This window comes from Pteropus medius, unplaced genomic scaffold (assembly GCF_902729225.1).
Source record: "Pteropus medius unplaced genomic scaffold, Ma_sr-lr_union100, whole genome shotgun sequence".
NCBI classification, from domain to species: domain Eukaryota; kingdom Metazoa; phylum Chordata; class Mammalia; order Chiroptera; family Pteropodidae; genus Pteropus; species Pteropus medius.
This window is the reverse complement of record NW_024342644.1, coordinates 8,438,072-8,453,077: the sequence shown is the minus strand read 5'-3', so window position 1 is coordinate 8,453,077 and position 15,006 is coordinate 8,438,072. Positions and strand designations below refer to the sequence as shown.

Sequence of the window (15,006 nt, the reverse complement as noted above, 5' to 3'; positions counted from 1 at the left end):
AAATGATCCAGAAAAAGGAGCGAGGAGAAGAAACATCCTAAAATTAGGAGGAAATTAATAAAGCCTAAGTGCGACAACCTCAGAGCATGTTTTTATACACACCTAGGCCTTTTGTCACAGGACTCCCTCAACACAGCCTTTTCTATACTGACCAATAGTCATACCACATCTCTGGGCAGCACAGTAATTTCCAGAAGTTAAAGGATTTCTCAAAAGGTTGGAGTTGTTTGCTCAAACCAAACAAGAGAATGTAGAAATAACAGGAAATGTGGAGGGACGTGTCAAGGCTGGTGTAATGCCTGTGCTAGGAGTTCTCTCAACAGGACTTGTAAACAAGTCATAACTACACTGTTAGGGAGAGAATAAAAGACACTTCTTAAGACTTGGTGTGTCACTTCTCTCCTCACCCCAGGTCAGCCAGAGCCTGATATTCTTACTCAGAGGGCCATGAAAATGGAACTGAAGAAGTCAGATACTCAAGCACTTTTACCATCCAGCCAAAACCTTGGAATTCCCCAGGGACAGGCCCTCAAATTGATGTCACATCTGTTTGAGTCACTATTTCTAGTCATATAATAATCCTTATACCTTAACCAAAATCTTGGCAGCCAAGAAACCCACACACTGAAGCCAAGGAAGCCATGTGGCAGCCATTTTAAAACTGAAGCCTGTGCAGAAAGGACAAACCACTCCCTCCCACCCCTGCTCCCACCCCCCTCAAAAAAAAGGAATGAACTCTTTTGGTACCTGCATGGGTGACTCAGAGTTACAAAACAAAGAAGAGCTATATCAAAGTTAAAGGCAGAGCAGTACCAAGCCTCCCTGGGCTGACTCAGGAGTAGGAGTTCAAAGACGTGGAGAAGTGTTGCAACCTTTTTCCTCTGCTTAGCTGAAGTTTCACTTCATTCAGACATCCACAGACATTCTGGTAGCTGGCATTTCTTGGGGTAAACATAAGCCTTCTCCAAAAGCAAATGACCAAATAAATTTTAAAGAAAAGTTTGGGGAGAGGGAACAAGAACTGATTCCAAAGCTTTAAAGAGACTTAAACATATCAACCAATGAACAATTCGAAGAGGAAATTAAGAAAATAATTTCATCTGCAATAGCATCGAAAAGAATAAAATTGGTGATGAATAGGTGAAGTATAGAGGACTTTTAGGGCAGGAAAACTACTCTGTATGACACTATAATGGGGGATGCATCTCTTTATACATTTATCCAAACCCATAGAATGTACAACACCAAGAATGAAACCTAATATAAACTATGGACTTTGGCTGACAGTGACGTGTCACTGTAGGTTCATCAATTGTAACAGATGTTCCACTCTGGTAAGGATGTTGATAATAAGGGAGGCAGTGCATAAGTGGGAGCAGGAGGTATATGGGAAATCTCTGTAACTTCCATTTTTAAAAAAAGAATAAAATACTTAGGAAGAAACTTACTCAGGGAGGTAAAAGACTTGTATACCGAAAACATTGGTCAAAGAAATTAAAGACACAAATAAATAGAAAGATAGCCATGTTCATGAATTGGAAGACTAAGTATTATTTAAATATCCATACTAACCAAAGCAATTTACACATTCAATGTAATCTCTACCAAAATCCTAATGGCATTGTCTGCAGAAACATTAAAAAAAAAAATCCTAAAATTCATACACAATCTCAGAGGACCCTGAATAGCTAAAACAATCTTGAGAAAGAAAAGCACTTCCTGATTTCAAAACATATTATAAAGCTACAGTAATCAAAAAAGTATATTACTGGCATAAATACAGATATATAGACCAATGGAACAGATAGAGAGCTCAAAAACAGATCCTTTTGTATATAATCAAGTGATCACTGACACAGGTGCCTAGGTGACACAATGGAGAAAGGATAGTCTCTTCAACAAATGGTGTTGGGAAAACTGCATATACACATGCAAGAGGATGACACTGGACCTTTACCTTACACCATATACTAAAATTAACTCAACATGGATTAAAAACCTAAATGTGAAAACTGAAACTATAAAACTCCTAGAAGAAAACATAAGGGAAGTGGGCTGGGTAAAAAAAGTGAAGGGACAAAAAGTACAAATTAGTAGCTACAGAACAGCCACGGGGATGTAGAGTACAGCGGAGGGTATATAGTCAATATTATTGTAATGGCTGTGTGTAGTGCCAGATGGGTGCTAGAGTAAACAGGAGGATGACTTCACGGATTGTATAAATGTCTTTTTTAAATTTAAAATTTAAAAAAAATTAAGTATTAAAAAAATTAAAACATAGGGGAAATCTTCATGATATTGGAATGGACAATGATTTCCCGGATATGACAGTAAAAATACAGGCAACAAAAGTAAATATAGACAAATGGGATTACATCAAATTTTAAAACTCCTGTGCAGCTAAGGAAACAATCAACAGATTGAAAAGGCAACCTGTAAAATAGGAGAAAATACTTGCAAACCATTTATCTGATAAGGGATTAACATGTAAAGAACACTTACAACTTGAAAACACAACAAATAACCTGATATTAAAATGAGCGAAGGACTTGAACAGACATTTCTCTAAAGAAAATATATGAAAGTTCAATATGCATATGAGAAGATGCTCAAGGTCACTAATCATCAGAGAAATAAAAATTAAAACCACAATGATTTATCACCTCATACCTGTCAGAATGGCTATCATCAATAAATCAAAGAACAAGTGTTGATGAGGATGCGGAGAAAAGAGAATCCTCATACACTGTTAGTGGAATTGCAAATTGGTACAACACTATGGAAAACAGTCTGGAGATTCTTCAAGAAATTAAAAATGGATCTATCTTTTGACCCAGCAATTGCACTTCTGGGTATTTATCCAAAGAAAACCAAAACACTAATTTGTAAAGATCTATGCACCCTTATGTTCATGGCAGCGCAATTTATGATAGCCAAGATATGAAAGCAACCTAAATGCCTGTCAACAAATGATTGGATAAAGAAGTTATGGTATATGGAATATTACTCAGTCATTAAAAAAATAAAATCCTACCAGTCACAACATTATAGATGGACCTAGAGGTTATTATACTAAGTGAAATAAGTCAGACAGAAAATGATAAATGCCATATGATTTCACTTATATGCAGAATCTAAGGAACAAGAAGAACAAATCAATCGAAAACAGATTCACAAATATAGAGGACAATCTCATGACAACCAGAGGGGTGGGAGGTTGTGGGGCTAGGAGAATGGAGTGAAGGGTTAAAGAAGTACAAATTAGTAGTTGATAGATGGTCATGGGAATGAGGAGCACGGCATAGGGAATGCAGTCAGCATTAATGTACTGGCTAGGTGTAGAGCCAGGATGGGCTCTTCTCTAGAAAAGGGAGGGAAATTTTCTTCCACTCCCTGCACTCCTGGCTCCCTGCCCTGGCCCTTCCTGTCCCAGCTGCTCCCACACAGAAAGCAGTGCTAGTTCTCAGGAGGCTACAGTTCCCCAAACTTAGGCTTGGGAAAACAGGAATGTGGGGACCTCGCAGATTCCTCCCTCTTATCCCGGATCTCCCCTTCCCATTACCTCAGGAGGGTGAGGACAGTAATACCCAAACCAAATACCAAAAGATAGAAGAGAGCCTGGGGTTAATTTGTCTTGCCCCTGGGATTTATATTCTAATGGACTGATGGCTAAAAGAAACCCTTATTGAGGGTGCTTTTACTAAAACAGAATACAATGAAAATAGTCAAGTTAATTGCTATGTCTATATTAGTTCAAAAAGAAACTGCTTTCACATGAACAAAGTTATAACATTTTAATAATTTAAATAGTTTAAGAACATACACACACATACAGAAAATTCAAACAATTGAATGAACAGTGTATTTAAATGCATCAAATTCTTAAAAATTCCCAAAATGGACTCAAGGCCATGGATATGAAAAAGTAATTTTGAAGTATTACAGACCAGAGTAAAACAGGCAAGGTAATTACTTTGCATTTACCAATAAGATGACAGCCTGCGGATACATTAGACCTTTATGAGAACATTTCTATGAAATATTAAAGCAAAAATTCATTTAAAAAGGAATACAATTAATCTCAGAAAGATAAATTTATAGCTAACAATTTCTTTGGTCCTCCAAGACACACCTGTTTTTACTTTAAAATACCAAACATGAGTTGAAGGCTTAATTCTACCTCTAAATGTCTAAATATTAAACAGGATTATTTTTATGTTAGCTTCAATTTTTAAAGGAACTCAAAAGCAACCACCATTGTACTTTAGAAACTCCAAATATAGAAAAATATACGAAATAGAAGTAGGGAAGAATTTTTTAAAAAATATTGCCCCATCATAAGCCAAACGGCAACAGGGTGGCAGAGATGGGACAGCCAAAGTTAAAGGAAGCATTGTAGTTAATTCTTCTTAAGGTACTGAGATACACTTGAAGAGTACTATGTCAGCCAAATAAAATTCTCCATGGAATCACTAATTGTGTTTGCATTTTTGCAGGAGAGTTGGGTTTTTTGTTCATTTGTTTTAATTGGGCCTATGTTGCCCTGGCAGAGGAAATTTTAAGATAATCATTAATAAGGCAATGGCTTCCTGGACTAAAAGACCTAGACCACTTGAACAGTTACACTGAAGACGAGACCCATGTGGACCACCAGGGAAACCAGTATGGGAGCTTCTGGCATTCTCCAGTAATTGCAGAAAATTACAGTGTATTTTCACAGACTCCAACCATACAGTTGTCATTAGACTTTGGACATAGCTCACAACGCAGTTCACAATTAGTTCGTTCTGCATTCTTTCATGTTTGTGGAAGCTATGGTTCTGCGGACCTGAAAGTGATGGATAGTCTCAGAAGTTTCTCGAATTCTTAGAAAAAAATACGATAGATTCAAAAAAGTATTGAAGCATCTGCAAGAAACACACAAAATAAGCTCCCAAGAAACTTCAAACGGTAGAATTTTGAGTACTAGTTATTTGCAGTGTCAATGCTAAGCCTTATAAAATAATGGCTTTTAAATAAAGGCAAAGGTATCTACACTTTAAATGGTGTGATATTCTCATCAAGGCACAGAGAGTTAAATATCTAAATCCCTGTATGTTGACATGAGAATAACTCGTAAACAACTCCAGGAACTAATTCCCTATATGTGATTTTAAAAAGAAGGTAGAAATATGCCTTTTTAACTCACAGTAAAATTAAAGACATAGATATTTCACCACCTTCCCTTGGTGACTAATGTTACAACTAGACAGTTAAAAAAATAAATAAAAAATAAAGTGTCACTGGCAGTTTAATGAACATGATTAAAGTGAAGCCTGTTGGTCTTTGAATTTGCAAAGTAATGCTGCACACTGTACAATAAATTATTTTAAGCACTACAGCATTTTTGTTTGAGGAGTGGTAAAAGCAGTGTCTAGGGCATAGTTTTCTCTCATTCCCAACACTTCTATGCTTTTGAACCAAATTAACATATTATTTGAAGAAAATACATGGGTCGTTTCCCTTCTCAGCACCCTCAGGTTATCTGAGTGGCAGTGATTTTGTGCATTTAACTTAATGCTATTGGCAGTTTGCTTAAATGTTGCCACTAAAAGGTGGCAAGAAGAAAATAGAGGGCCCACCCCTTTATTAAATATATTTATTTGAGTTGCAATAAATAATTATTAAACACAATTAGTGACAAGGAATAAGTTTCACATCTGTTACAATTGAGAATGGAATATACAAACAACTAAGACCAGACAAATGATGCTACTGGAAGCATGATCTGCAAAGCACATGGCGCACGCTGAAGTTCAGCTCCTGATGAGAGTGAGAAACTCTTCCCGAGTCTTTGGATCTTCCCGGAACACACCCAACATTGTGCTGGTCACAGTTTTGCTGTTCATTTTCTGTACCCCTCGCATTACCATACACATGTGTCTACAAAACAAGCCAACAAAGGGGGTTGAAAGAGATAATTGCTGGTTTGGTTTTTAAAATAAAAAGCAAGCCAAAGACTTAAATCTATTTAATCTGTGTTCACAATGGTCAAGTTTGTCACTTCTTAGACAAATTTTATTTAAAAATTTTTTTTAAGTTTCTTAGTCTTATATAGCTTTTATTCTTATCAATGGTCGAGTGCTTAATGCATCCAATAGGGCGGCTGGAGGAATGGAATATTCTTCCTAGGTGAAAATAATACGAGGGTCTACAGAGATACAACAACTTCTAGATAAAAAGAAACCCAGAGTGCATACTTGATCCATCCTTAGAACCAAGACAGCACTATGCTAGCTGAGGTGTTCAGAGAAATACTGAAGTATGCTAGTCTCACCAGGCAGAATCCAGAGGGCAGGGATCACAGTGAGTTTAAGCAACCTGGTGAAGCTGGACGGCATAAATAATAGAGAGTCTCTCAACAGAGAGCCACGCCAGAAGAATAGATGAGAACTTTGCCCACAAAATATGTGCAATTCTCATAATGCATTCTAAGTTAAAGAAGTATCTTCAGTTTCCCTTCGTACCCATTCTTAGCTCTCATTTTTAAACGTGTGGCAAAATATTAGAAAAACTCTGCTTAGAACAACAAAGAGCTGAAGAAACCAAGGGAAGACATAAAGCTTTACTTGTGCTAATCACTACCTCTGAACTTATGACTCACTATTCTTCCATAACCCTTACCAATAGATAGATAGATGATAGATAGATAGATAGATAGATAGATAGATAGATAGATAGATAGATAGATAGATAGATAGATAAAAACAAAACCCATCTCCCATGCCTTGGTTCTCATACTGGCAACACAGTAAATGAAAGAAGTAAAAGGGCTTCGGGCTCAGAGATGGAAAATGCGACAGGGTCAATGTGCGGCATCATCCGGTACTAAAAAAAAAGAGCAGCACTGAATTTCATTTTCATGCACCACTATGACATTATTAAAGGCAAATACCAACTCACGTTGCTTCAACCACTACTCCAACTCCAGCAGGTCGCAAGGCTTCTATGATTGCTACAGCAATTTGTTTCGTAAGACGTTCTTGAACTGTGGATGTGACAAGGAGCTGTTTAAGAGTCTGACACAAACACCTGAAAGCTTTTGCTGCCTCTATAATATTTGAAATCTTAAAAAGTAGACTTCTCTGAGATTTAAAAGCCAAGATACACCAGCTTCTACCAGTTTGCTTTGTCAGCTGTCTGGGCCACCAGGGGCCCCAGTTCAATTCCCTTCCCTGCAGAACAGGTGCTGAGGAGAGCTCAGGAAGCCTTGGCCCCCACCTGCACCACTGGAGAGAAAACTCAGATTAGAATGGCAACTCTCTCTCAGGTGTGCTGTTAAGAACAAAGAATATTGATAACAAGCACCTGCATGAAGCTAGAGCAGAGCAAACGAATGAACAGCTCACAACAGGATTAACAAAGGGGCTACCCTCCAATTATTGAATTGTACTTACAGCAATGATGAAAACCAACGATTTAGCCTAAATAACGCAGTTCCTGTGCTGAATACACAGCTAAACTTTGAATACACACATTCACTGCAGCATTACGTCTATTTGAAAGCTGACAAAATTTCCAAAAGTCTATCAGAGCAGGGATTGGTTGATTAAATCAAGCCAGCACAGCCAGGCAATGGAATGCTGAACAGCTTGCAAAACTAACGAGATAGTTATGTGTATATGGGGAAAACGGTTAGGATTTGTTAAGTAAAAAAAGAAAAAGTAGGGAAAAAAGATAAGTGAAACCCATTGCCTATAATATAAGCCCATTTTTAATGTAATAAAAAAATTGATTTTAAATGTCGATATAGTATAAAAATGTGAAGGAATGTATGAATACAACAATGATTTCTGGAGGCTTGAAACAGCAGACTTTTTCTGCTTTATATTCCTATGAGGTTTTAATTTTTATAAGTCATATGTATTATACCTATAATAAGAACAAAAAATAACTTTTCCTTTAGAAAAAAAGTTTTTCTGTAAAAATAATAAGTTTTAAAATTTACCTTGTAATCTTCTACTATAGATTTCTACAATCCTAAAAAAAAGAAAGAATTGTTTTAATTAATTATAAATTATTTGAAGTGAAATTGGTAAGCCTTCCTCATAAGACTAAAAGGACTTTACTGAAGCAATTGTAGGGTGTGGGCAGGGGATTAAAGCTTATAGGAGGATAGAAAGATACAAAAACTATAGGGAAAGAAGAGAGAAGTCCTAAAGGAGACCACCACCTGTAACACAGAGCGTGCTTCTCTTTATCCCCAAAGAGAGAAGGAAAATTAAGAGTACAGTTCACTTAGGAAAAATACAATTAGAGATGAGTGATTTTAAAGCTCCCAAGTCATCAACTGTGGGCCAAATCTCAAGTGTTCTAATTAATCATATTGTTTAATCAGAGCTTAAAGTTCAAGTTAAAAATAAAAAGACTTATTTGTTAATTAATAGGCAGACCGTAGTCAAGTACCAACTAAATCTATTAGGATAATCAGATTAGAACTGAACAGACTTCTTCAGGCATCTCTTTATAAGATGGGTCTATATAAGCACTCAATATGATTAACTCCCTTCAAGCAAAAGCCATAACACAATCTGTCGAATGATGATTTTCTCCCGTCAGCATCTTTTACTCTAGTTGTGAAATATAAAGATGGCCACGTGAATCACCCATTTTAGAATAACAAATCATGTTAGGGATCTTTCCTTTAAAATTTGGCCTTTTAGTCTACAGCCATGCCATTCTGAGCAAGCCCAATCCCGTCTGATCTCGGAAACTAAGCAGGGTTGGGCCTGGTTAGTACTTGGATGGGAGACCACCTAGGAAGATCAGGTGCTGTAGGCGTAAAAAATAAGGGGTTGTAAACTAACAAGGTTTTTGCAATCTGTGAGGCCAACCAAGGGTTGCCTCACCTCCACAAATCCACCTAAGAATGGGGAAGTAGGAACTGATAGAACAATGCAGTGTTGAAATGCAAATGATTATAGCAGGGTGTGTAGAGTGGGGATAATCTACAGAAATGCAAATGATTATACTAGGATGTATAGTTTGGGTGGGGATTATTTTAGCCAGCAAATGCGTGCTCTTGTTAAAAAAAGCAACTTGCAAAAGTAAAATCGCTCTCTACTCCATCATCAGTGGATATTGGGCCTCCCGATCCCAACTTTCTATCTTCTTTCTTTTCTCAATCTCCCACAGTTCCCACTCAGGATTATTTTCCAGGGCCATGCTGGACGTGGCAGGATTTACCACTTGCTGGACGCGGCACCTACTATATGTGATTATGCGGTGAACGGGGTCCCTACGCTCAGAGGGACCCTATTCCTAGTTTTTCCTTTTTTGTTTTCAAGTAAGAAGTAGGTGAATTTCTGTCTTCTCAACATTGAAGATATTTGTATAGCTTCCCTGGTTAAATATATTTATATTGTTCTTATTCTTGAAGACAATTTGTTGAGAAGTATTTGCTGGAAATAGAATTCTAGTTTGACATTGATATTTATCTATCTTTCAACATTGTCATTGGCAAACCAAAATTGTCAGTCTAATTGCTGTTACCTTATAGGCAATATTTTTTGATGTGGCTGCTTTTATGATATTTGAGTATGTGTGCTCTGCAGTTTTCCATATTGCATCTAGGTGGGGGTTTAATTTCATTTGTTCCGTTTGTGATTTATTAGGCTTCCTGAATCTGAAGACTGATATTTTGCATATATTCTGGAAATATTTTCGGCTATTACCTTCTCTAGTATTGCACCTACCCCATTGCCTCTATCATCTCCTAGAATTTTAATTAAGGGAATATTAGACCTTCTCAGTCTTCCATGTCTCTTACATTCATACTGTCCACCCATCCCTGTGTTGCATTCTGTACAGTTTCTTCAGAACTTTCTTTCAATTCACTGATTATTTTTGGCTATGCTAAACTGCTATTCAATGTGAGGGTATTGGACTCCGAGTTCAATCGCTTTTTTTTTTTTTTTTTTTTTTGCTTTAAACAATCTATTTTTAAGTAGCAGGCTTCAAAAGCCAGTTCCTGATCCTTAAAATACAGCTATTTATGATGCAATTATGAGTAATCAACGTTCCCTGCACTTAACTATAATGCAACAGATGCAGTTTCCTAACCAATGGACTATACTCTTTATAGCCCAGTATACCACCTCACATATTTCGGCAAGAAAAAAAACAAAACACTAAATCTGAATAGTAAAGACATAACCCAATGAATTAGGACAGTTAGCTTTCTTTAAATATTTTTTTGGGAAAGAGGACACCTTCTCCATTAGAGGTCTTTTATTTCTTTACACCTATCATGCCATGAATTCTCAGGGAAGGGGTCCCAGCAGCTCAGGCTCTTTTCCATTAGTTCTCACAGAGTGTGCTTCTCTGGGTGGAGCAGGCTGGTGCTGTTGAACCCAGGTACCTTTTTCTTTGACTTTCTTCTTTTATCAATCGTTTCCCTTCACACATTTCAGGAAGCTGTCTTGGCTCTTCTAGTGCTTAATATGCTCAATTAATTCTCTCGGAAAAAATCTTGCCCTTGTTTGTTTACAAGAATGCCAACTGCATGCTGGGTAACATTGTAAAGTCTTCCAGTTTTGCTGTGGTAACATTTGTGGGGCATCCCTGTTTGAACAGTGCCCATTCCCTTGATGTCTACAATATCGCCTTTCTTGTAGATTCGCATGTATGTGGCCAAAGGAACAACTCCATGTTTTCTAAAAGGCCTAGAGAACATACAGCGAGTACCTCTCTTCCTTCCCTTTGTGTTGGTCATTTTGGCAAATTACTGGTAGATGGTGGTTCCATCTGAAAGGACTATCATTTTTTTTTTTTTCAGAAGTTATATTTGGTCCTTTTTCCTATCTGCCTGGCTAATTAATTACTTCTCTGTCAAACTTTTGGTACTCTTATTTTCTAGCATACTTGTTGTATATTCTGTATCTGTTAACTTCAGAATTTGCCCTCACTGACCATTCGTTTCTGCTGACTCTGACCCACGGTGGCTTGTTTTCTTTTACTTTTGATGAACTTATGCTCCTTGGAACATCATTCATTGATGGGGATTCTTTGAAGCCTGGATAAAAGTGCATCAGAAAAGTGTGCTTGTTTCTGGGTATTGGAAGACTACCTTCTTGGTGACATTTTAAATTATTGGCTTGGGTTTTTTGGGGACCACATAGGTCAAGTGAATTCTGACCCCAAAGCCCTGTGAATACACGTGTATGGCCTCTTTTTCCTGTTCTCCCCAGAACAAATTTAATAGGTAAGAATCTCCTCCAATTTGGGGTGGAATAGGGAGTACAAAACCCTGACTTTGGCTCCAATGCTGGCTAATTTCTGTGGATCCTCACTGGAATTGCCTTATATTTTAACCAATGTGTGAAAAGTTCATACACACCAAGAGGGAGATCATTACAATCTAGTTTACTTTGCTCCCAGAATCAGTAGTTCTCGATTTTAATCTAAACCATTTTTGTATTCTTGGAGTAAACCTCTCTGGGTTGTAATAAAACAGTACTTATAGCCTGTTCATGTTTTTTAAAATATATTTAGGACTTTGACAACTACAGTCATAAGTGAGTTTAGTCCATACTTTTTTAAATGCTAGTTTTATCAGGCTTCATTATCAGGGCTGGGCAGCTTCATCAAATTAATTATAGAGCTTTTCAGGTTTTCTCATTTCTTGATTTATTTGTAAAGCACAGGAATTCGTGGTTACTTGAAAGTTTGAAAGAATGTCTATTAGATTGACAGGGTCCAGCCCCTTCCCCTCCCGCCACACTCCCAACATTAATTTGACTTTTTCTAATGGTTACTAGTTTATCCAGGTTTTCTAACTCTTGATTTATCCCTTTCTCTCTCAATCTTTGTATTTTTAACTTATTCTTAAAGATTTAAAGTTTTTTAAAGCACATTTTAAGTTACCTAGTCTCTCCCTCTAAGATACAAGTATTTATCCTCTCAATCCAACCTCCAAGCAGCTTTTTAACCCATTTCCTGTCTGCCCTGAGAATACTTGCTGGCTGCAGCATTTACCCTGAGATAACTCACAGATTACAGTCCTAACCTCACCCCCAAATTTGTCAAACATCTCCCATGCTTCTCAGAGAATTACATCGAGACAGGACTGATGTAGTTAGGACAGCTCATTTCGACAGAAAACATGCCAAATGGTCTGAAAGAAAGGGACTCTAAAGGGGATGACTACAGCCAGATTCTGTGGTAAACTTATGGCACTGAAATGCTGTTGACAAAAGGAGGTGACAGTGTTGTCAACATTCCACAATGATACTGTTACCAAAGTAGACAACAGAAATGGAAAGAAAACTAAGAAGCCATGTGTCATTGTGGATTAGAACAAGAATATGGGAGCAGTGGACTTGGCTGATCAGATGACCACTTCTTATTGAACTGAGCTCAAAAGGCACAAGTTTTGGTATAGGAAATTCTTTCACCACCTTCTAAACATTACAATGCTGAACTCCTACATCCTGTTCAAGAAGGACAATCCTGAGCACACAATCGGCCATGTAAACTTCAGACTGACGTTGATTGAAAGAATGCTAGAAAAACATCCCAAGCCAGGGCAGCAATGTCTTCGAGGTCATCCGTGCTCTGATGATGTCATACCACTTCGCCTGTCTGGAAGACATTTCCCCAAGAGCATACCACCAACATTAGGAAAACAGAATCTAACTGGTCACAATATATATATATGTGTGTGTGTGTGTATACACACACACACACACACACACACACACACACACACACACACATATATATTATGAAAGAATTCACCCTATCTAGTTAATTAACATATCCATCACCTCACCTTTTTTTTTTTACAAGAACAATGATCATGGGAGTACAGATATCTCTTTGATATCTTGTCTTCATTTCCTTTGGTTATACGCCCAGAAGTGGGATTGCTGGATCATGTGGAAGTTCTATTTTTAATTTTTTGAGAAACATCCATACTGTTTTCTATAGCAGCTGCACCAATGTACATTCCCACAATACATAAGGGTTCCCTTTCTCCAACACATTTGTCTTTTTGATGATAGCCATTCTAACAAGTGTAAGGTGATAGCCCATCATGGTTTTGATTTTCATTTCCCTGATGATTAGTAATTCTAAGTACCTTTTCATGTTGGCCATTTTTATATCTTCTTTGGAGAAAGGTCTATTCAGTTTCTCTATTTTTCTTATGGGATTGTTTCTTTGCTTTTGAGTTGTATGAGTTCTTTATACATTTTGACATTAACTCTTATCAGATATATGATTTGCAAATATTTTTGCCAATTCTGTAGGTTGCATTTTCATTTTGTTTATGGTTTTCTTTTTGTGCACATGTTTTTAGTTTGATATAGTCCTACTTGCTTATCTTTGCTTTTGTTGCCAAATCCAAAACTCATTGCCAAGACTGACGTCAAGGACCTTACCTTTATGTTTTCTTCTAAGAGTTTTATGATTTCAGGTCTTAATGTTCAAGTCCTCAACCCATTTTGAGCGAATTTTTTTAAGAATAAATGTTGAATTTTGTCAAATACTTTTCTATATCTATTGAGATGATCATATGACTTTTATCCACTTTGTTAATGTGGTGTATCACATCAATTGTTTTGCTGATGTTGAATCATCTTGGCATCCATAGAATAAATCTCACTTGATCATGGTGTATGATCCTTTTACTGTACTGTTAAATTTAGTTTGTTAATATTTTGTTGAGGATTTTTGCATCTATGTTCATCAGAGATATTGGCCTATAATTTTCTTTTCTTGTAGGGTCCTGTCTGATATAATATCTGGGTAATAGTGATCTTAAAAAATTAGTTGGGAAGTTTCCCTCTTCTTCTATTTTTTGGAAGAAATTGAGGAGGCTTGGTATCAATTACAAAATACAGCTCTGCACATATTGGTATATAGTGTTTGCACCATTATGATTTTCTATCATGTCAAAGGAATTTAAAAGAATTTTAGCTTCCAAATAGCTAGGTTTTAAAAATAATTTTGTATTAATTTCTAGTTTTCTTGTTACACAATCAAGTTTAAGCTTGACCTCTGGAAAATTTTATTACTCTGCATTGTATGTGTTTTTTGTCCATCTCAATCAAAGATTGGGAGGTAGTTTGTGTTCCCACTCACTCCTCTCAGATTTGTCAGTTTCTCTATGCATTTCAGCCAGTTAAACTTCATCAAAATAAGAAGACCTGTTTTGTCCCCTTTGATACATTTTGTCTTGACTTTTATTCTAAATTTTTATGGTTTTTTGTTTTTTGTTTTTTGTTTTTTTAAATAAATGGGACATAGTTGGGTACTGGATTTAACCCAATGAACATCTTATTTAAATAACCTGCTTACTGGTCTTACAATCTCTGTGCTAGGTCCTCTGTTTTCTCTTTTGCATTAAGTTTTCTCTCATCTTCTTCCTCTGGCAACTGGGAAAGTAACGTGGTGACATTTTTGCAGGAAGAACTAATGGATGGTATAATTTAGCCCTTGTAAATCTTAAAATAATTTTCGATGCCTTCATATAACCTGATTTGACAAGCTTGACTTGAAACCAGGCTGCAAATTCTCAGGTGTGGCTAGAACAAAGAGCAAACAGGAGATGGAGGCAGATCGCAGTGAGACTTCTTAGCTAAAATAAGGAATTTGAACTTTATCTTAAAAGCTATGGGATGCTAGGAAGGAGCAGTATCATCAAATCCACACTTTAAAAAGAACATCATAGCAGTAAATGAGAGCAGATTTAAGGACCCTGAGAAATTAGAGGCCAAGAAGAGTTAGAAGTTTAACCTATGATGCAGGAGGAACAAAAGAAAAGCCCAACAGAGAAAGGCAGCAGAATAGCAAGAAGACAGCGCGGTAATGGGAGGGACGTAGGGAGGAGGTCAGTGAGCATGCAACAGCGATGGATGGATTCCCCCTCACTCTTTGCCCTAAAATATATTCCAGATGGAGCAAAGGTTTAAATATAAAAATAACCCAGAAAACGTGAGTTTATGACTACATTAACGTTTTTAA

The 15,006-nt window shown here is 36.9% G+C and overlaps 1 protein-coding gene and 2 pseudogenes across 1 annotated transcript in view; 1 reads left to right on the top strand and 2 right to left on the bottom strand.

The window, feature by feature from the left end:
- Positions 1 to 3,772: 3,772 nt before the first annotated feature.
- GCH1 (GTP cyclohydrolase 1) overlaps positions 3,773 to 15,006 on the bottom strand; it is a 47,230-nt gene continuing 35,996 nt past the window's right edge. The window contains exons 4-6 of the mRNA XM_039866571.1: positions 7,988 to 8,019; positions 6,943 to 7,027; positions 3,773 to 5,922 (exon numbers count right to left, since the gene is read on the bottom strand). Coding sequence (XP_039722505.1) covers positions 5,796 to 5,922; positions 6,943 to 7,027; positions 7,988 to 8,019 — 244 coding nt within the window. The 3' untranslated portion in view covers positions 3,773 to 5,795. The remainder of the gene's footprint in view (positions 5,923 to 6,942; positions 7,028 to 7,987; positions 8,020 to 15,006) is intronic.
- Positions 8,702 to 8,820, top strand: LOC120605640 (uncharacterized; annotated as a pseudogene).
- Positions 9,942 to 10,806, bottom strand: LOC120605614 (60S ribosomal protein L21-like; annotated as a pseudogene).